Source organism: Amblyomma mixtum, chromosome 2, assembly GCF_055824585.1.
Source record: "Amblyomma mixtum isolate Tamu chromosome 2, ASM5582458v1, whole genome shotgun sequence".
Lineage (NCBI taxonomy): Eukaryota > Metazoa > Arthropoda > Arachnida > Ixodida > Ixodidae > Amblyomma > Amblyomma mixtum.
The window spans coordinates 161,471,333-161,495,199 of NC_143013.1; the positions used below are offsets into that span (position 1 = coordinate 161,471,333).

The 23,867-nt window shown below is 44.3% G+C and overlaps 1 protein-coding gene across 1 annotated transcript in view; it reads right to left on the minus strand.

Annotated features, from left to right (window-relative positions):
- Window positions 1-23,867, minus strand: part of LOC149361430 (uncharacterized) — a 63,725-nt gene that overhangs the window by 12,303 nt on the left and 27,555 nt on the right. The window contains exons 2-5 of the mRNA XM_089568076.1: window positions 4,495-4,628; window positions 3,070-3,295; window positions 2,379-2,474; window positions 1,136-1,258 (exon numbers count right to left, since the gene is read on the minus strand). Of these exons, the coding sequence (XP_089424202.1) occupies window positions 1,136-1,258; window positions 2,379-2,474; window positions 3,070-3,295; window positions 4,495-4,628 (579 nt within the window). The remainder of the gene's footprint in view (window positions 1-1,135; window positions 1,259-2,378; window positions 2,475-3,069; window positions 3,296-4,494; window positions 4,629-23,867) is intronic.

The following is a 23,867-nucleotide window of genomic DNA, read 5'->3' on the forward strand; positions in this document are numbered from 1 at the left end:
CACTATAGCAACATGTACCCCACAGCGTTTTGCCTCAAGGAGGGCATCCCTGCTGAAAAAAACTTCTATGATGCAATAACCTCATAGAGGCTTCATCATAGAATATCATGCAATCTGAATGATATATCATACAATTTGTATGATATTCTATGACATCTCTATGATGACTATGATTTATAGAAATGTATGACATTTCTATGATAATTTTCTATGATTTGTATAAGTCTATGATATTTGTATGATAAACTGTATGAGTTTATTGCAACATAGAACTTTTTTCAGCAGGGATGGCAGTTAAAACTACTACCATTATTTATAAAATATACCTTAATTTAATATATATACGTGTATACATACATACTACATAAAACTTTGTATGATGATTTCACATTTGGATTTTACGCTCCGCTAGCTGCAACATACTGAGTCATTAAAACTAATACCCTCATATAGTCCTCCCCAGGTCATCAATAGTTAAGAAGGAAGTATACAAGTGTATAATTAGTAGAACACAAAGCCTTGTTGTGTGCAATAAAGCCATTTTTTTCTTATACATGAAGCCCAATACTCACTGAAATAAAATTAAAAACACGAGCAGAAACCCGCGAAATACACGAGGCACCGCGACCCGCGGAACCGGCGGCACCGGCACCGGGAGGCACCGGCGGGGTATCAGAAGCGCAATTCGTTGACAATGTTAGACAACTACGCATGAGAAAACAAGTCATTTTATGAACTTCGCAACCTTTCGTTATAATTATTCGCTAGAAGACAGGTGAAGACACGAGAATTACAAAAAAAAAAGAGAAATCGAAACTTTAGAGCACATGTTTTCCATTCGCCGCTTCCCGCGACCTCAACTTGCGCGCTTTGCGTGGTTTACTTGTCATTCCTCAAAATATTTTCACGAGCCCTTGACGAAGCGACAAATATCTATAATATAGCCAATGGATCCCCGAAAGTGCTCCATTTTGAGCTCTCAAGACGGTTGTGTCGTTGCGTAGAGCAGCGCGCGCACAGGTGCGGAAGTCATGCATACTTAGGGCACGCGCTTGTATATACACCTTCCTAATACCGCAAAAAGTTGTTCAGCCGCAGAAAAAGAAATACAATGGATGACCTTTTGGCGACTTACCTGTCATGTGTATGATTCTGGCATCGTAGTAACCGCCAGCGGTGAAGTCGTCGCCGCACCAGTAGACGCTGTAGTTTTTTCCCGTATCGAAATCCGCGACGTTCTTTGGTTCAAATGACTGAACTTTAGTGTGTTCAACAACAGCAGTTGTATGATCACACACGTACTCACAGTAGACGAACATTTCGGGAACAATTAAAACGAACCGCAAATGCCCACTAAGTTTGCAACGCGACGCGCCTTGATTTGGCAATGGACGCATCTCAACTACGCGGACAAAACTATAAGGCGTGCATAGGCTTTCATGCATCATGCGCAGCAAAATATAGTGCCACCTGTAAGCGATCGTACGACGCAATTTCTCATCGGCGCCTACTCCCGTCGAGATGGCGGCAGTCGTGCCCTCGACTCAAGAGGCTCACGTGAATCTGTCTCGGTTCGCCGGTCGGTCCAGAGTGCACACCGCATCGCCTGCCTCGAGTGGCGCTCACGTGAATGTGGCTCGGTGCGTAGGTCGGTCCGGAGAGCATACCGCATCTCCTGGCTATCCTCTTCCATTTCCTTCGAATCGAATCGAGCCGCGATTCTTTTCTATTAGTGCACAGAAAATTACCTATGACACGGAAGGAGACCATCCGAAGCAAAGCATGCTGACTGAATAACCGTACGGGTTATCTTCATGGCATACAGTGTCAATATTTTGCTGCGCATACAAATTTACCTGTTTGCACGTTGCTATTGGCTACATGGCGTGTTCACCCAACAAGTTTCCTGCTTGCGATTCAAGCCACTTATTGGTGTTGGCTTACTGGCGTCTTTGGCCAACAGCTGTACCAGTCAGGATTTTCTTTCCAATTCAAGCCACTCAGTTGGTGTTGGCATAATTTCGCGTTCCGCCAACACGGCCCAATAAGGAATCTGTTGGTGTTGGCTTATTGGCTTGTTTGACAAACAGAGTGCCAATAGCAATTCCTGTTTGCCATTCAAGGGCCACCAAGGAGAGACTGTTGGATTTTTTGATAGGGACCAGACGATGTTTCCATGCATGCAGGCATACAGGCTCGTATCACGAGCCTGGCATGTGCCCTGCTGCATTCGGTATGTATGGTGAGACGTAATGGTGCATTATATGAAGAAAGTTGCAAAGGAAAAAATCCCATGCCACTTCTCGGATAAAGAAACATGCAATTTTCTATGCTTACGCAAGATGTTTATTTCGGGGGCCTCTGTCGCCGTAGCTCACAGGCTTTTTGTGATAACCGCATTCGAATGTTCTTCGAGGCCTTGGCGACGTCCTCCTCTCCGTAGCCCTTTCTTGATGCGTAGTGCGTGAAAAACACTGCGTAGAAAAGAAAATGCACCATGAGTGTTACAATGCCGCACATTTGGATCTCCGCACTAGTTAATTTAGCTGCGGTACATTAGAATGCAGCTGTAAAGAAACAAAAAAAATTTGAGGGGACATTTAAGCTCTGCGGCTCACAGTTTTCTTTATTTCACCGCCACCTCTCACAACCAATCATTAATTTCACTGCTACCTTCCATGATGGGCAGTTTTCTCACAATCCAGTGGGGATGTTGTGATGATGCCACAACATATGGTCCTTTCTTCCACTAGCTGTCAAATTATCTGCTATCAAAATTCCTCAATTGCTTTCCCACTGTGAACAATAAACCTTTCAGGCATTATTTTCTTTTAAAAACACTTAAATATTTAATTTCATGGCTGGAGGTGGAAGCCCAATATCAATCACACAGAATGTTTAACACCAACAGCAATCAATTTTTGCGGACACAGAGCACATTGAGTGAAAACTTTAGTCTGCTTACTAATAAATTTCAGAGTTAAACTGCAGTTAAATTACAGAACTAATAAATTTGAGAGTTAAACTGCAGTTAAATCACAGAACAGAGAGCAAGATGATCGCGTTCACCTTTCAGTGCATCAACTTTGTGGGGGGTGAGGGGCTGTTGAGGCGGCTTCTCTCCGCCTTGGGCGACGAACCGGTTTGACTGTGTGCCCGTCACACTCCGCTTAGCCAGCACTTCCGTCGACCAAATGGCAGTCGCGGCTCGCGTCACGAAGTGTGAGTCCTTGGGCACTGTCAGCAAATGGTCATAGAACTCTTTGGTCAGATGTACCCCATTGGCCAGGTGAACCTGCATGAAATCAAACCAAACTACTTTCAACACCACTTCATAATGTGAAAAAACACACACAGCCATACAGCCCATAAAAACAGCTGCTTCAAGGCAATCTGTGTTCAGTGTAGGTTGGAATATAGCAGTTAATGCAGCACAAAAAAAAGGTTACGTCACTTTCGTATCTGCCCTCAGCTCATGACAATATTGCGGCCCCTGGCCAACTAATAAAACAACAAAACAAGAAAAAGGTAGGCTCTTCCAAGAAATAACAGTTATCAAAATTGGCCATGTTACGTCCACTGCAACACAAATGCCTCTCCCACGGATTTCCAATAACAAACCTGAGGAATTCACAGCCCCAAATATTTTCAGAATGTGTCCTCTCACTAGCTGTCGAAGCTTTCACACTCGCAGACAACCAGCTATATACCACACATCTTCCCTAAATCAATACCCAGGTCCCATGCAAGTCTATTGTTAAGCTCGCATATTCCGAACCAAGAGTTGTGCTTCATTCCACACTGCTCTTGTCGCACCCGAGTGCACCTGACCACCATCTGGTTGGATCTTTGTTTGACTTCAATGGTTTCCGGCCTGTTTCAAAGAATGCCCTCCCACAAAAATTTTCTGTATTGACCATTTAATATTGGAGATATAGCTATCACAATCAAGAAATTTCGCTGCCTTCTGTTTTGGTTCCAGCAACTGAAAAGTGCAGTATTACCAAAGCACGAACACTTATACTGCAAGCCATGAAAAGATGGAAGTACAGGTGTGTTTTTTTGTTGCATTCCTACACTATCATTTAGACGAACACACAATATAAATTTCAGTTGGCATGCATCCCGTTATATTCTCAAAGACCACTATCATCCAAAATGTGAGCTTTTATCAGCTAGAAAACACCAAAAAACGATGTACAGATGTTGGCACTAGCGGCCCAATTTATCCAGAGTACTTGTTTGTTTGTAATCTCTGAACATGGTCAGGGGACCTTTAATGTTGTGGCTGTCACTGAAGGAATGAAGCTGCCTAAATAGTAATTGCCCGGCAAATTTGTTGCTTGTGAATGTACTCTGCTTCTGCCACCTTGCCAGTGCCTGTGGCACAACACACAAGAGTTTCATTGTCTCGCCTTCGCTATTATGTGAAACAACTAAGTAGTAACGTTAATACTAATATTAAATATTGTTAAGCTGTATCTTTAAACATACCCTCCCAACCTCTGCTACTGTGCACACTTGTGTGCCTTCCCTGGTGGGGCCTTCCTCCTGGCTACCCAAGCCCTCTGTGAAGACCACATGAGCCAGGGCTCCGGGAATGGAGCTCGGTGGAGGCTCAGAGGTGGCTGCAGGCGGAGAGGAGGGAGCTGATAACACTTCAGCCCAAGGAGCATCTATTCCAGGCGCCCAGGTAGCAGCTGCCGATGTAGGCGCCATCAGTGAAGAAGCTGCTGATGCCGCAGGTGCCAATGCTGCAGGTGCCAATGTCGCAGGTGGAACAGAAGCAGACGCCGCAGGCGCAGATGCAGCAGAGGCAAATGCAGCATTGGCAGGTGGAGCAGAGGCAAAAGCAGCACGGGCAGGTGCAGCACTGCCAGATGCAGCCGCCACGGCCGCGGAAGGTGCAGACGCAGCAAGTAGCGCTGCAAAGGGTGGCACAGATGTAGACCAATGAAAATAACTTCACCAACGATCATGGTTTTTTGTAATGCGAAATTTGAGCACAGCTTAATTTTTTTATATATTGAGACAGAAAACAGACAATACTTAAGCTACCCTCAAGAGTACAATATGGAGCACTCCCGCTTTATCCAGTGCAAGGCCTCTAAACTACAACACTGAAAGAACGCTCCTCAGCGGTGCGGAGTGGAGCAGTACAACCCTTGCCTGGCTGCAGCGTCCTCTCCTGTGTTTACTGCTCTTTGCAAGAATGCATTGCAAGTTGGTCGCCTCAGTGCTTCAAAGAGAAATGTGGAAGCCACAGAGGACGAGTCTTGAGTCTTTGTTAGGAGCGGGCCGCGAGGCACATGTCCCGTATATTTATAATATTGTGTGCCTGTTCCCATGGTAAACGCCTCGCACTCCACAAACAGCCCTCATACACACTCATGCATGTGCTCGTTGACAATTCGACTGCAGATTCATACCCGACTCAAGTTTAGACGCAGTTTTGTGGTAGATGTTATACTGATTCGAACATAATCAGCCATGCACCTGTGCGAAAAGTGCCTCCAAAATAAGCTCCACTACAACCTTATCTACCGTTATTCCTTCCCATAGCTGGGGATTTTTTGCGGCATGGCTCACTGCTGTGCCAAAAAATCTATCAGTTCGTGTCCCACAAGAAACTGCATGTTTAGATATGGCTTTGTCAGGTATTTATTATTTTTTTTCTAACACCTGAACTAATGAATTTTAAGATCTGACATTAATGGAAAGCTTGGTCTTATTGAACAAGCCAACATGACTGAGTGAACTACTAGCGTGTTGACTTTGTGAACAAATAAAAAATTGTGATTTATGGCTTAACCACAATTTACAATTAATCCATGTCCCGCAGCGACACACAGGCTATGAGGGACACCGCAGTGGAGGGTTTGGGAATAACTTTGACCACATGGGGTTTTTAATATGCAGACGTTGCAGAGTACACGGACCCTTTTTGTGTTCTGCCTCCTTCAAAACGCCGCCACCACGGCCAGAATTGAACACAGGTGTCCTGGCTAAGCAGCGAAGTGCCCTGACCACTCAGCCATTGAAGCAGGTACAGCAATTATTGGTATGGTGTTTTAAAGCAAGGGAAGAGAGTAAAAGAGGAACACAAAAAGATTTGTCGGCAGTCATGGCTAGGTTAAATCCTTGAAAGTGAGAGCAAGTTGCTCTTCAGTCCGCAGATTTCAATATGCGCCGTAAGCTATTCCCCCCCTCCCACCCCAACACACACACACTTCCTTCTTAAACCACACAAAAATTTTTCCCAGGTTATGTGACCTGAAAACATTTAATCAATAAGCTTGCACAGCAGGAAATACCGAAAAAAAAATTGATTATAAGGAGTGTACCATCAGCTGAGAGGAAGCGCTAGAGCTGGTGCTGCAGCTTGATGCTCAGCTGGCGCAGCTCCTCGTTTTCTCTTCTCAGCTTCTGCACCTCTTTCTCTGCTGCTGTCTCTGTGCCTCTGGCCATAAGGTCGTCCGTTGCGGCCTGCTGCGCGATCATCCGCAACTTTTTGATGTTTCAAACCTGCAGTAGTTAACACAGTGTCAAAACACATATTCACCCATATTGTCTTTAACATTATAAAAAAAATTAAATTTCTTTCGATGCAAACTGCAGAAATGCTTGCATGTGACACAACGTTACTGAAAACAGATTAAACATCACATTTCATTACAAGGTTCGGGTTTCAATTGCGCATACATACTTTATTCTGTGCCAGGTCTCGGGCGTTTTGCGGGGCGCGCGACTGCGCCACGGTGTCATTGACCAGAAATATGTTGGTCCATTTCTTCTTTGGATTCTGGGAAGAAAAGCAATCTCTTTTAGGGGTATGTTCGCACAATTTTCCATACATTGATTGTAATGATAAAACGCAAGATAATGTTTCCTGCACCAAGCCTTTTGCAGCAGCTTCTATTCTAAATTATTTAATTGACAGTGCCTATCTGGCCATCAGCCAGAATTGCCCCAACACTCATCAGAGACTGGCTGCTCAATTGAGTAGTCTGTCCTTTTTTTTAGAATGAATCATTTTCGCCACTGTTCAGCAGCAGTAACAAACATTGCTATATGAAACTGCAGCCCCAGGTTTTTTTGTTTATGGGGGTTCAACGTCCCACAGGAACTCAGGCTATGAGGGATACCGCAGTGAACAGCTTCAGAAATTTCGACCTCCTAGGGTTCTTTAATGTGCACTGACCGCACAGTACACGGGGCCTCTAGAATTTCGCATCCATGTCAAGTTTTCAAGAAACAATGCAGAATCGACACTTCCTTCCTAGAGTGGCGTGAGAACCTCTGTCACATTTGGCAGCTTTCTCGGCTACAGAGGCCTTCACAGTTTAATACTCAATACACGCAGCTAGGACATGGTCATCAACTGAGCTGTAACCGAGAGCAGTGAAGTATATATTCTATGCTTCCGAACTAGTCCCAAGTGATACACACAACCCCGCCCCCCCCCAAAAAAAAAAAAAAGCAACGGATTCACCCTGGGAAGACCAGCCAATCATCACTTGTACATAAGACAGTTCATTACTACAACTGAAGAATGCCTGGAGGGGCACCAGTGAGAAAAAAAAAACGTATTCACGAGTCCCAGTTGATGGAGGTGCCGGGAGAATTTCAGCCGGGCGACTCTACCATCTACCGGACACTGCCAGATTAATTTCGTTACATCCATCACCATGCAACATGCTGCAAACAGGACGGAATTCGCAAACCTGCAAGTTGAACGTGAGAACTGCACAACAGCGGTGCGCGTTACGAAAGGCAGAAAAGCTCAAGAACACATTCCTATAGCCCTGACAAGCAAATTCGAGTGCTGTACCGCCGTCAGCACGCTTAACAGGAACGCTCGCTTGCGCGTCCTGCACTGATATTACAGCCTCTGAGCGCTGGGCGCAGAGTCCAAGACCATACTGCACGGTATGTTCGTGGACGTTGGAGACAGCTCGTGCCCTGCTTCCACTTTAATTTTGTCTCAGACGCAGCGGCTGACGCCCAGCGGCACTAACGTCAGTGAAAGACAATCGCTCGAGCGTCCGTGTTAAGCGTGCTCACGGCGGTACATACATAGAGGCTGAATGAAGTTTCAATATCAATCAACGCCCTACGTAAATACAAGGGTAGCCACAGCTGCCGCAAAGTAGAAATTACAAAAGTACTCAGACAGTAATAAAGGTGTTCTTACCTGTCATCTGTAGGATTTCAGCGTCGTAGTATCAGCCCTTTGTTTTGTCATCCCCCTCCCAATAAACCTGATAGATATTTCCCGCCGCAAAATCTTCTGTGCTCTTTGGGTGGAAATCTTTCACTAGAACCGATGAAGTGACTTTTTTCACGTTGTCAAGCAGAAACTTTACATATACGTAAAACACCATTGTACTGATGCACACTCGGGAGCAAGTCACCAATGTCGCGCAGTATAGAACAAAAAGGATGTTGGAACGGTTGGAACAAACTCTCTACATGATGTTTTCGTAATGGTGTGTGTGGCGCTGCAGTCTTGTCAAACAAAAAATTGCATGCTGATGAGACTGCACACAGCTTTAGCGCGTTTCTAAACAGATTATTATCTGTATTATATGTTCCAAATGTATAGTAGTTAACTTTGTAAGCGCCACTTTCTTTTTAGCTAGATTGTAGCGTTTGCCTTGCTGGGAGAGGCGGGCACGCTTTGAAGCACGCTATAAAACAAAAAAAAAAAGGAAAGGAGAGGCGGGCGCGCGGAATTTCCCGCGCAGTCTGTCGTCGCCTCCTTGGCTGTGCGTTCCATCTGTCTTCAGTGTCGTTCTTGCACCTTATACAAGCCAACGCCTCATCTACTTGTACAAGCCTTTTACAAGCGTGCAAAGGAGGTGCTCCAACATACCTCCCAAAAAACGCTACCGCGCCTATTTGGAGCCAAATGCGCTATCACCGAAAATTCCGCGGCAGACGACATGGAGCCGGCTGCAACGTCTCAAGCACCGCAGGTAATTCACCGACTTGTTTACGTCATATGCTAGGGCCCATTCACTTTCTGCGGCGAAAAGTTTTACATTCCATGAACTCATAAAGAATGCGCAAGTGTTTTTTTTTTTTCCGAGCTGTGCAATGTTGCAAAAGCGACCTTTGCCATTAGGCTTGTGAGCCGCGAGGAGAAGCCCGCTTTTCAGTGAGTTTTTGAAGCAAAACGCGGGGCGAGCAAGTGCATATTTGTGGGTGTGGATGCGGAAAGGAGGTACGGGTCGCTGCGAAATAAAAGGCATTGCAGAAGTTGAGCGAAGTAGGGACAGCAAAGAAGGGCAAACGGGTGCTGGAGCTGGACAGCTCGAAGCGCCGAGCACCGGCGGCACGGATCATGACGGCACGGCTGCTGCTGTGCGATGTGCTTGCATTATCGACCTATTCGTTTATTCTGTATTTCAACTTGCCCCCCCCCCCCCACCACTTTTTTTTCTTTGTGAAAGGGGTGGGGGGGGGGGGGGTAGAAAGCTAAAGTCAGATTTTTTTTTTTTGCGGAATCGCGAGAACCTAGGGTCCTTACACCCACCGCAGGCAGTGGTCATGCTCTTGCCTGCGCGGTAAGCATCTAAAGAGAGTTCCTGAAAAGGCGGAGCTTACATGGCCTTTCAACGTCCAAAACATTGTCTGTGATGGATGCAGACGGCTGATAGCAGAACGCAGCATGAGAAACAGGGCAAGGAAACGGAAATGATGAATTCATGCGGCATAAACCATGGCAAAAAAGTTTGTCGGTTCAAAGATTGCGGCCGAAGAGAGCAAGGCAGCGCGGGTGTACAATGATCAGGAAAAAAAAAGCACTCCACAGCATCGAATTAAGAGGAACAAGAAACAGAAGCAGAAGGAGACTGGTGAGGTGAAATGTGGATCGAAATATTGCGTTGTGAGGGCCTTTTGTAACATAGCCAGGCTGAAATACAGCCAAATAGCAGCCAAATTGGATGTAGCCGCCATCATTTGGGGACTTGAGCACAGGCGCCAATGAAAAATGCTGCGTATAGAAGAGTTCATCAACATAAATGCAGTCAAACACGAACTCCAACTGAACACTATAAATGTGTGAGAGGTGTCGACTACATCGGCATACTATATGTAGATGTGTCAAACATGAGTTTACGTGTCGTACATTAGCCACCACCTGTCATTTCTCACCATCCTAGGCGATGGTGTAAAAGACATCCGAAGGAAATAAAGCTTTGATTACTGACAACACTTGGTTAAGTATGCAACAAATGCCGAGAAGTATGCATGCAATTCTGCTCTGACATCATCTGTGAGCAGCACGGATTGCACTGATACTTTTTAAAGCCCGTAGTAATTTTTATGGAAAATTCCTCTGCATACCAGTAAGAATGACAAAAAGTAAAAACACTGAGCCCTCAACATAGCGGATCTCTCAGGTCTCTCTCTTTGTCCAGCAGAACACCGGTTCAGACAAATCTTCTCATGTCAGTGTGTGAAGCTCACTTTATAGCACTGTGAGAGCTGGAGCCGGTCACTTGGTCAACATCTTATCACAGCCAATGGCAGAGTTGTGTGCAGTGGACGCAATTACAACTGCTGCCCTCTCACATCCATTCCCATTTCATCAGCTGGAGTAGTCCCAAATGCTCAATCTGGGTAAAGAACAAGCGGTGTGAGGATGGAGCAACAATTCAGCATTAATTGGGCTCACGTCATGCCATGATAAGATGCTGACCCACTAATCGGCCAGATTTCTCAAAGCATGCCACTCGGGCTTTCGTCACTGTCTGATGTAGCTAATACATTCCTCTTTTGTTTATTCTTTGCAGTCAGCTGCAGTAAATGAGATACCAAGAGGGGACGCTGAGGTTACAGACGAACAAACTGAGAGTGAAGAATGTCTGCTGCCACAACCTCAGCTCTCTGAACAAGCAGGAAGTGCTGCCTCTTTTAACCAGAATGCTGAGCAGGGAGACCCTGATGTGTATGAGGAAGCTGACGACCCAGATGATGATATTTCTGATTTCATCGCAGCCAACTCAAAGACGACTCTTCCTGGCCAGTCCACAACCCAACTGCAAGCCATGCTCCTGATATTATCATTTGTTGTGGCAGCTAAGCTACCAAGGACACAAGTTGACAGCTTGCTCAAGCTTCTGAACGCCCTCTTTGCTGAAGAGGTTTTTCCTTCAACCAAATATGGCTTTCGAAAACTGTGGAAGCTTCAGCAGTCAAAAATGGTGAGCATTCATGCCTTCTGCCCGACTTGCCAGTTCTTAATTGATGGCAATGGTACCAGCCACTGGCGTTGCCGAATTTGTTCAGAAGTTGCAAGCCTAGGAGAGGTTTTGAAGAAGGGGAGCTTTTTCATCACTCTTAACTTGAAGCGACAACTGCTACAGCTCCTGCAACGCATGGGCAAAATAGTTGGAAGCAACCTGCGTCAGCTTGCTTCATCATGCCCAGAGGCTCTCACCGATATCACAGATGGCCTGCTCTACAAGAAAGTTCGCAGTGACCATGAAATGAAATGGAGCGACCTAACTTTGACGATGAATACTGATGGTGCACCGGTATTTAAGTCAAGCAAAGGTTCTGTGTGGGCGATACAAGTTGCCCTCAATGAGCTTCCCGTTCCTCTGCGATGGAAGAATATTTTGGTTGGAGCAGTTTTGTTCGGCAAGGAGCATCCACCTGCACATCTCTTTATGAAAACCTTTGTGGACAAGTTCCAAGAGGTTGGCAGCCTGATGTGGACCTTTGCTGATGAAGGTGTGGAGTCTGCAGTCAGAATTGTGGGGTGCTGTGTAGACTCACCGGCCAGAGCTGCTTTGCTCAGTGCAAAGCAGTACAACGGGTACTACGGCTGCACTTGGTGTCTTAACAAGGGAACTTTAGTTGACGGTGAGACTCCTGCTTTCATTCAGTCTTATGAAGGACACAGATATACAGCAGATGTTTTACATGGCAGATTGGTTGCCAGCGGTAAAAGTAAGGAATAACAGCCTACTTGGCTAGTTGGATGTTTTATATTTTGCCGGTGTTATATTCATGTTTTTAATTATTTTCATTTGTTCTTTACTACTGCTTTGATCTGTGCGGCATGAAGTGAATTTTGATTTTAATGATTTGTTGTGTTTTTGTTGTAGGCACAGTAAAGCACACGTTTGAAGGCGGCGCCATGGTTAAAAGGTCCCACGACACTGTGCTGTCAGCCATGTCCCTTGCAGTTACACGAAAGTGCTCTGTCGATGGAGTGAAGGGGCCATCTCCAGTTACGAAGCTAGGTACATTGGACTTGGTCTCGGGCTTCCCTCCCGATTATATGCATTGTGTCCTGGAGGGTGTGACTGCACAAATGACAGAGCTTTAGCTGTCTGCAACTGGGAAGCCTTGGTATGTAGGAAAGAGAATTGCCGAGCTAAATCAGAGTATATTGAAAGCACGGCCACCAATAAGCTTCTCGAGACTGCCAAGACCAATTTCAGAGAGGGAATTCTGGAAAGCCACAGAATAGAAGTATTGGTTTCTATACTACAGTGTGCCATGCCTTCAAAACATTCTGCCAGATAGATATATTAGGCATTTTTCATTGCTGGTAGAAGGCATTTTTATGCTGCTGAGAGAAAGTGTTGAACGCAGTGACACTTTTATTGCAGAAAGGTTGCTGAAACAGTTTGTGGAGGAAGTGAAAATATTTTATGATGAAAGTGCGCAAACGTTCAATGTTCATCAACTTCTACATCTGGCGAAATCTGTTAGGATGACAGGTCAACCTTCCCATTTGAAGGGGGCAACGGGGACATCTTGAAGCTTGTGTCTGCTGCGAAAGGGGTTCCTCGGCAAATACCAGAAAGATTCATTATGAATGGAGTTCTAAATTCTTTGAAACGTCTGGTACCTATTCCTCCATTTTTGAAAAAGCAGCAGGAGCTAATTTCAGGTACAATTTCTAAACAGCGCAAATCTAGTGTCTTAGGTGCAGCTTTGCCACCTTGTGTCTATGAAGAACCCATCCAAATACTGTTGAGGCAAAACATTGGTTCCGAGGCATGTGTAAGTGAGTACCTTAGAGCTCGTGTCAAGGGGTTCACTGTACACAACGCCCATTATCAACAAGCAGAAAGAACATGTGCATGCTACCTGGAAGCAAATAACGGCAAACTTGCTAAAATTCTCAAGGTGTTTGCTGCTGACAGTAAAATCTTGCTGTTGTGTCAAGAATTGATTACTGAAGTGTTTGAGCTGCCCTTTTTGTTCAGAATCGAGCACCCTCCATTTGGCATCGCTCTCTGCATGCTTTGCGAAGAAAGCGTTGTTTCATCTTGTGTGCTTGTGGAACAGGAGAGCACATTCTTAGTGAAGATGCCTAATCTTCATGAAAGTGATTAGTCATTTTCAGTACCATGAGGGAACAGCATGAAAATATTCTTAAGTAAGACACTTGTATCCCACTTGCTTCAAATGCTGTCAAATGGGAAAATGCTGCCCCTGTGCACCATACTTTTGCATGCTGGATACTACCGAGCTATGAAACAAACCTTTCGGCATATTTTTAACTTTTAGGCCTCCTTGGTGTTATGTTTTTACAAGCACGGGTGTACAGTTCGACACGGCCCACTTTTGCAGGGAAACAAAAATTTAAACTTCTTCAGCTTTTGAGCTTTTTTCATCGGTGAACTGCATCATAATACTTCTTGAAGCAAGTTTCAGTGTACATGCAAGTCGTCTTATACATCCAAAGGAATGCGGGATGGATATTTACCATATTTGAGGTCTTTTTATGAAGTGATTGCTACAGCTCTGTCCCTCTTTTTTTTCTACAAAACCAGTGGTCAAAACTGCTTCAAAGCGATGTCATTCTGAGCACAGTTTTACGATATGTATGCAGCATGTGAGACACAAATACAGCTTTGTGAAAAATGCAAAAATGATGATGCTGATCTTTTCGACAAAGACAAAATACCCTTTGCCCAGTCTGTTGCACATCTTCCTCATAGCAGTTTCACTCATCCACTTTTTCACTGATCTCCATTTATGAATGTGGCCAACTTGCTATTGCGTTTTACAAAATTCAAAATGTCGTGAGACTTGACAGCCATTGCAAGGTACCTAGTTAGTGTTGTTTGAGGTTGCAGCGTGTTGCATTATCATTAACACACTGTCTTGTTTGTTGTGCATGTTCACTGTCACATGGCAGTGGCATCCAGTACACTGTCTTGTGCATGTGCAGCAAGAAAATGTTTCGATAGGCATGTTTTTCTTTGCATTTGCCAACACGTCAACACATACATGCTTCAATGGCAGCTTAGTAAAAAATTCACATACGTACATGCCAACTGTCTCCATCAAGGGAACACGTAGCCTTAAAAATTGAGCCCGCTGGACAGACCAACCAAAGCTCCTGCAGTGCCGCGTTTCACATGAGGTTCGGAACTTAGTATTCGGAGAAGCCTTTGCCCCACAGTATATGCAGTTTAGCTGATGATTTCTCTGCAAGATATATCCCTATATATATGACTTAGCAACCCGAATGAGCCAGCTTTTTTGTAAGTGTTCATTTGTGTTAAATGAACACACTTATCAGGGACTGTTATCTCTGTGTTTTCAATCTGTTCCGAGTACATGAACAGTTCTTTGAAGCAGTTCTCATGCATTCGTTTATATCCAGTGAAAACTGCACCCATTTATTTTTATTCTTTGCTTACTTCAGCTTGATAACCTGACTGACATTGTATCCTGTGATATGAGCCCTTTTTATATAATATTGTGCCTTATTAAGTAATGTCAAGTTGCGGTGTACTGTCTTGTGCATTATTTGTTGCTCTGCTGCTGAGCACGAGTTTTCGGTTTCTTGTCCTTCATGCTTCGAAGTAGGCATTGTCGTGAAAAACAGCAACTCATGCTGAAGATGTTGTCTACAGTGTATTTGCACTTCCTTTGCACCTTTCCATAGCCTTCAGTGGTAATGTACAGCGGGGAATTTTTTCAGTGCATGTAACTTTGGAAGGGCATTGTTTTTCAAGACCCTTTATATAATGATATGTAAAATGTGTTTTGCTTGTTTTTTTTACCTACATGTGCTGACCTTGAGACCTTGTTTGGCTGTTGATGAAAAAGTTGTCTGGGGCATCTAGCCCCATTAACACCGGCATCCTAGCCGGTGTTAAAACAAGTAAACTACAGTAGCAAAATGCTCCTTTTAGCAGCTATGCAATTGGTGATGTTTGGTCAGTGCACGAAATAATCCTCGGCCATTTAAACTTGATAGTTCACATTCTCTTCTGCATCTCTTAACAATGTACAACTCTCATGTCAGTCAGAAAATTAAGCTCTTACAGGCAGAATCTATAGCACAGAGGGAGCTTAGGATGTTTTCGGCTGTTTTGCCGTGTGGCACTTTTCACTGTTGCCAACTCAGCCATGCCTGTTTCTGTCTTGCTGTTCCTTATGGTTTCTGGCGTTGCGTCGATGAGCAAATGCACAGTGCTGTGTGAAGTTGTCTTCAAATGCCCTTGCAAAATTTGTTATCAACTCAGCTGGCATTTGCTGTTGTGCTTAATGCAGCTGGCAACACTTCAGTACTTTCCCACCTGCCCGTCAAGTATTGTGTCTGCACAAAAGCCCACCTCCTTATCACCATTCCGATTCCAGTAATTTTATTGCCTTGATCACTGTGAAAGGCACTGGTAAGCACTGTGGAAGCTGCCTGGCTGTATGAAAGGCCCCACATTGCTACAATTCAGGGGAATGAATTGATGGTGTTCTTTTGTGATGCTTTCAGGGGCACTTTCCCAAATGCCCATTTCGCGAAGGCACTACTGCAGCCCTGAAACGAAGGAGTTCTATGCTGAATTTTGTGAATAAACGTGTTTTAATTTCTTTCAAGCTTTTCAACCTGCTGTCATGCCTTTATGTTTTCATAGTCACACCAGATACAAATTTTTTTATTGTCCTGGCTGATATGAGCATTTAACTATACCTGGAAGCTAAAAAAGTGTGCCTTTTTGTACACATAATAAACAGACTGCCATTCATCCTTAGTGTAATAGTAATAAATACTAAATTATATGCTGTATGATATGCAAATGCACCTCACAATTTACCTTTGACTTTTTTACGGTTTGACTGTGGTGTGAAGACATGAACACCCATAGTTGCAACAATGGACTATGCAATTAAGCAGGACAGAAATCTTTCATTAATCTCAGTAAGTACCAAACCAACCTACATGTTGGTCAGTACATGAAATAATCCTTGGCCACATGTCTGGCATGTGCCTGAGATTGTATCTGGTACATCTTGCATGCAAACTAGAATGAACCGAACAGGTAGATCTTTTTGGTGGCGCTCGGCTCCCGCACATGAATACAGCAATAGGTCTGGTGTGCTTGAGCTGGATCATACACGCCAGATGACTCGAAACCAGTCTATTGTGCACACCAGACGACATGAAACCAGTCTTATGTGCACACCAGACGACATGAAACCAGTCTGGTGTGCACAACAGACAACACCACACCGGTCTGGTGTGCACATCAGACAACACCACACCGGTCTAGTGTGCACACCAGACACCACCACACCAGTCTGGTGTGCACACCAGCACTACCAGGCTGGTCTGCACACCAGACACCACCAGGCTGGCCTGGTGCCCACACCAGCCACACCAGGACATCCTGGTGTTAACACCAGGACACACCAAACCATTCTGGTGGATTTTTCAACTGGGTAGCATGGTAGAGTCATCTGCGTATAGTATGTATAATATTGTAATTCTTTAAACAGGATGGTAAATCATTAATGTAGAGTAAAAACAATACAGGGCCAAGAATTGAGCCTTGTGGAACGCCCTTGTTAAATAAAGCTATGTTAGACGTATGGTCATTAATAGAGACTATGTGCTCTCGGTCACAGAAAAAGCTCTTCAAGAGCATTAGGGGAGGTCCAGTGATACCATAAGATTCCAATTTGTGAAACAAGGTGGAGTGATCAATGGAATCAAATGCTTTTCTAAAATCTATGTAAACTGCTCCTGAGAACATTCCTTTATCAATTGTTAGCCTAACGTAATCTTTGAGAGACGCTATTTAAGTATCTGTAGATAGTCCGCACTGAAAGCCGTGTTGACTACCTGTCAATACGTTAAATATTTCAATATAACTAGACAACCTTACTTCAATTAGTTTTTCTAAAATTTTGTCAAAAAAAGGAAGAATTGCAATCGGTCGATAGTTATTTGACAAAGCTGGATCACCTTTTTTAGAAGACCGGTATTATTTTCGCTATCTTCAACTGCTTGGGATAACTTGCAGATTTAATAACTAGATTGCAGATGTGGCTGAGGACTGGTGCAAGCAATGATCGGATACTTTTCACATGCTTTCCATGGATATTTCAACGCCGGGGACGGTCGTCTTTCAGTTAGCAATTACAGATAGAACTTCGTCTGGACACGTGGGGGTAAGAAAAAAGGAGTGACGGCAACGCTCAAGAGAAGGTGTGCATAACGAAGAGAAAGGATAATTAGCTGAATTGAAAAAATAATTGCTAAATATATTCGCCATTTCCACGGGATCAGATAAAGTAACACCACCGTGGAAAATAGATTTAACTACATTATGTGACTTACGAATACTCAGAAATTAGTCAAGCAGCTGCCACTTTCGTTTAGAATTGTTAGTATGCCTGGATGACTTGTTTTCATAATAACATCGTTTAGCTTTCTTTAGAAGCGATGTTAGTACACTGGAATACCTTTTATATCTCAATTTAAGACGAAGATTGAACGGCTGGTGTTTAGTTTTCTTATACATGTTTTCTTTTTTCTTCAGAGAGTTTAACAGAGCAGTAGTTATCCATGGGGAAATGGGGGTAACATATTTTCTTGTGGATGATTGGAGCAATGCGCATTTATTGATTGCTGATTTCAATTATTTTCGACAGCTCAAATACAGCCACTTCTGGGTTCGAGAGTCCCAATATATATGAAAGATCAGTATTAGACATGGCTTCAAAATATTTTCCGCTATCAAAAACTGACTTCCTTGTGGACATGTTGTTACTACAGCGAGATGATAGTGCGCAAAGAAATACCGGAAAATGATCAGTGACATCACATTCTATCACGCCAACTGGAGGAGCAGTGGGAAAATTCGAAAGAATATGATCAAGTAATGAATGCGAGCCATGGTCAGTACAACCCGTAGGCGTGCTAATTAAATTTGCATAACCATAGCTGTATAAACAGGTCGTGTAGTCGACACAGATGGGATTAGTCATGTCTACCATATTGATATTAAAATCTCCCATAATGAAGACGTTTTTATTTTCGAGAGATAGTTTATGGAGTGCTAGTTCAAAAGCCCGGCAAAATTCAGACGCATCATTTGAAGGAGACCTATATATAGCGCCACATATAACCTTCTCTGTGCCACCAGTAGATCGGCAATCAATTTCTATCCAAACCGATTCGCATTTACTCACATTCAAACACAAATCAAGACGTCTTTTGTAAGCAATGTGCTTTGAAATGTTGATAGCCGAACCACCACAGGGGTTATCAGCACGGTGTGCGTATTCGCATGAATAGCCAGGAAAAGCATACAAATCTTTATCAAGGGATGATAACCAAGTTTCAGAAAATGAGATGATGGAAAATTGATGCTGAAGGGAAGTAAGCAAAACGGTTATGTTATCGTAATTCTTCCGTAGGCTACGAGCATTGAAATGTATGGCAGACAGACCTTTAGCTTCGGATAAGATCGAACGAGCATCTTCCGGGCAATATGATGCCGTGATAGCGATTAGAAAGATGTAGAACGCCCGCACCCGTATGTCTATTCACGGAAAATTTCAAGGTCGTCTACATTATTTATCCGAAAGACTGCGCTGTTCTGCTCCTTCCTAGCTAGAATAACACAGTTCGATGTCCACAACAAGGCCCATTTGTTATCTTTCTTAAGCTTGTGAGCCTTCGAAAAAAGGTCCTTGTTGTCAGGTGAAAGATGGTCGTTGACATAAACAGGAGCCTCTTGCGTTTGAGGGAAACCCAGGCATGTCGTTGTAGGATGTGTTTTCCTAGCTTTTGCCAGGAATTCCGCCTTCTTATTTCGCGAGAGGAAACGAACAATTATGTTTTTTTTCATTCTTGTTTCGTGTTGGAACCCTGTGCACGGTATCCTGAATTTATGGGCAGTCAATCTCGCTGCCGAGAACCTCAACGATCTTGTTGCAATCTTCGCCCTGAGTCACAGGGACACCTCTAATTTCTAGATTGTTCAGACGCGAATATTGTTTCAGGTGGGCAACCCTGCGCACTAGGGCCTCATTGCTCTCGTGTAGTTTCTTGTTCTCGGCAGTAAGACTGGCGTTCCGATTCTTTATGGTTTCAAACTCCTTGCTCATGAACTCAAGAGATTTTTTCATCTCTTCAACCTCATTTTGAAGCTTCTTTGCAGTATCATCACTGCGCAAGGCGACGGAATTTTTCACAGTGTCAAGTACATCAGCTTTCAAAAACCACCTGGGTCGTAAATAACGTTCGCTTGGTATAGTATTGTCATATTCCGTGGTGTACGCGGAGAATCATTGCTTCCGATTGCTATTTGTTCTGGCCACGTGTTCCTAACTGAATTCATGGAGCTTCCTCGTTCTACGGAGATCACCCTAAGTATTGACTTTCTGCAGCAGTGAGGCGCTACCCTCGACTTCGGCAGTGACGGCATATCATTAAGTCCTCGCCTTCGGTCAGCTCTCATAGAAAATGCACCGGTGGTTGCCAAAGTGTTTTCTGCCTCCGCAGATACCGTCGTTCCAGCGATGTCTGCCATATTCGTTCCCGTTGTGTCGTCTAGCGCTGTTTCTGATGCCTTTGATGCTGTGGTGGAACCTGGTTCCCTTAACTGCGCAAAATAAAGTGTGCTGGTACCCCGCGGCCTCGTCCATGTGACCAAGGGCCATGCCACTGTTTGGACTGTTAATCATTCCAACGAACTCGCCGTGTTGTCATGTGGTTTAAAACTTGCCGGCTTTGAAGAACGCGTTTCTGTACCAGTTGCCGTGATCACTGAGAACGTGTCTCGTCCAACTAGACGCCGCGATCTGAGCGATTCTCAATTCCTAGCCATGGTCAATAAATGCCTACCCACTAGCGACCGCCAGGTACTAGTGGCCGTTTTTATGAAGCATGCGGACGTGTTTGACTTCGGTCGCGACCAACCACCGCCGATTCCAGCTTCCCGTACCCATCACATTTCTTTATTTTTATTTATTTATTTTTATTTATTTATTTCCGATACCCTCATGGCCCACAGGGCATTATTGAGGGGAGCGGTACATAGATATAAAATGAAACTTACAAAAAAGGGGGGTAACGCATACATAAACATGCGTACAAAAATGATACGCATGATGGAAAAAAGAAAACTAGCTGCAAGAAAATACAGAATTCAAAAAAGCGAAAGAACACAATAATTACGAATACCATCACCGAAACAAATAAATTCACAAAAACAGTCGAAAAACGTCGCAAGAAAACACAAAGATATGAACAAGAACATCACCATTCGTAGAAACATTGTACGGGTACGCTGGCAGAAGGCTATTAATGAAACAAAGTGCATACGAAAAAAAAAGAACAGAGCTAAATACACAATCTTCAAAACGAAGTGAACCAATTGAGGCTATGGTAAACCATATTGTAATGACAACAGTGTCCTAAACTCATCAACGTCCTTTGAAGCTACAATATGTGGTGGTAGGTGGTTCCACTCCGACAAAGTTTTTGGAATAAAGGAATTTATGCAGGATGTTGTCCGGCAACGAGGAACGCCAACTTTCCGTGAGTGATCGATGCGGGATGAAACATATGTTGGTGTTGGGATCAATGCATCTTTAAGAGTAGAGTTCATGCTGTAAATTTGCCGCCGCGGTGGCTCAGTGGTTATGGTGCTCGGCTGCTGACCCAAACTACGCGGGTTCGATCTCGGCAGCGGCGGCTAGAATTTATTTGGAGGAGAAATTCTAGAGGCCCGTGTACTGTGCGATGTCAGTGCACGTTAAAGAACCCCAGGTGGTCGAAATTTCCGGAGCCCTTCACTACGGCGTCTCTCATAGCCTTAGTCGCTTTGGGACGTTAAACCCCATAAACCAAACCAAACCATGCTGTAAATTTAAAAAAAAACAGACACAGACGGGATACTTTTCTGCGCAGAGCAAGAGGGGTTAACGATAAACTATATTTTTTATTTCTGTGACACTAGAAGCACGATCATAGTTGCGCACAATAAAAGGCGCTGCTCTATTCTGCACAGTTTCTAGGGCGTCGATAAGTGTGTTAGTGAAAGGGTCCTATACAGACTTAGCATATTCTAATTTTGAGCGCACAAGTGACTTATACAGAAAAAGCTTGACAGGGGTTGGTGCTAAGTAAAAATTGCGCTTAAGGTATCCAATCATGCGGTTAGCGGAAGCCGTGATAGAGCTGACGTGCGCTTTCCAAGTTAGATCTGATGTTAGAATGACGTCGAGATATTTATAAGATTCCACGGGTATTAGCAAGGAAGTAGAAATAGTGTAGACAACGGGACTGGAATTTTCGCGACCGGAAAAGCGCATTACTTTGATTTTGTCGTATTAGGAGTCATTTGCCATTGTGAACACCAGTTAGAGATAGTGGTTAGGTCTGCCTGAAGTAATTCTACGTCATTCATATTTTTTATTTCGTGGTAAACGACACAATCGTCCGCAAAGAGTCCTACTGAAGATGTTACATTGTTAGGCAGGTGATTAATATATACAAGGAACAGCAAAGGACCTACAACAGAACCTTGTGGCACGCCGGAGGTCACAGGAATTGATGACGAGTTAAAGCCATTAGCGTGTACATACTGCAATCGGTTAGACAAAAAGACAAGGTAGAGCACCGGACGCGTAATTCGGAGGTCGTGGGTTCGGATCCCACCGGCGGCAGTGGTTGTTTTTTCTTCTGCTTTTCTAATCAATTCGCTTTAACCGATAACATATTCAGTAATATTCTAAATTAATCAACACCACAAAATAAATAAACAAATTTAAAAAAAAAATATCCCCTGTGCCCCTTGGTTTCTGTGGCTGTTGGCTTCTTTCATATTTATAACGAGCTCCTCATTCCCCTTCCCTTGTTTGCTTAATTGCTTAGCGAGGGCCTCGGTTCTGGCAGCCTTGACGCCATAGGAAGCATAAGAGGGTTCTCACGCAGCTTCCACCCTCTCCGTTCGATGACGTTCTACGTCACACCTGCTGTAACTCAGGACGTTCTACGTCCGCCGCTTATGAACGTGGGTGGCGCTGATGAACACTCTCAAAGTTAGGTTACTTGTAAACATAAATACCCCCGAAAGCAGAAGATTTGACAGCCGTCGCCGTAGCTCAGAGGTAGAGCACCGGACGCGTAATTCGGAGGTCGTGGGTTCGGATCCCACCGGCGGCAGTGGTTGTTTTTTCTTCTGCTTTTCTAATCAATTCGCTTTAACCGATAACATATTCAGTAATATTCTAAATTAATCAACACCACAAAATAAATAAACAAATTAAAAAAAATATCCCCTGTGCCCCTTGGTTTCTGTGGCTGTTGGCTTCTTTCATATTTATAACGAGCTCCTCATTCCCCTTCCCTTGTTTGCTTAATTGCTTAGCGAGGGCCTCGGTTCTGGCAGCCTTGACGCCATAGGAAGCATAAGAGGGTTCTCACGCAGCTTCCACCCTCTCCGTTCGATGACGTTCTACGTCACACCTGCGGTAACTCAGGACGTTCTACGTCCGCCGCTTATGAACGTGGGTGGCGCTGATGAACACTCTCAAAGTTAGGTTACTTGTAAACATAAATACCCCCGAAAGCAGAAGATTTGACAGCCGTCGCCGTAGCTCAGAGGTTGAGCACCGGACGCGTAATTCGGAGGTCGTGGGTTCGGATCCCACCGGCGGCAGTGGTTGTTTTTTCTTCTGCTTTTCTAATCAATTCGCTTTAACCGATAACATATTCAGTAATATTCTAAATTAATCAACACCACAAAATAAATAAACAAATTAAAAAAAAATATCCCCTGTGCCCCTTGGTTTCTGTGGCTGTTGGCTTCTTTCATATTTATAACGAGCTCCTCATTCCCCTTCCCTTGTTTGCTTAATTGCTTAGCGAGGGCCTCAGTTCTGGCAGCCTTGACGCCATAGGAAGCATAAGAGGGTTCTCACGCAGCTTCCACCCTCTCCGTTCGATGACGTTCTACGTCACACCTGCGGTAACTCAGGACGTTCTACGTCCGCCGCTTATGAACGTGGGTGGCGCTGATGAACACTCTCAAAGTTAGGTTACTTGTAAACATAAACACCCCCGAAGCAGAAGATTTGACAGCCGTCGCCGTAGCTCAGAGGTAGAGCACCGGACGCGTAATTCGGAGGTCGTGGGTTCGGATCCCACCGGCGGCAGTGGTTGTTTTTTCTTCTGCTTTTCTAATCAATTCGCTTTAACCGATAACATATTCAGTAATATTCTAAATTAATCAACACCACAAAATAAATAAACAAATTAAAAAAAAATATCCCCTGTGCCCTTTGGTTTCTGTGGCTGTTGGCTTCTTTCATATTTATAACGAGCTCCTCATTCCCCTTCCCTTGTTTGCTTAATTGCTTAGCGAGGGCCTCGGTTCTGGCAGCCTTGACGCCATAGGAAGCATAAGAGGGTTCTCACGCAGCTTCCACCCTCTCCGTTCGATGACGTTCTACGTCACACCTGCGGTAACTCAGGACGTTCTACGTCCGCCGCTTATGAACGTGGGTGGCGCTGATGAACACTCTCAAAGTTAGGTTACTTGTAAACATAAATACCCCCGAAAGCAGAAGATTTGACAGCCGTCGCC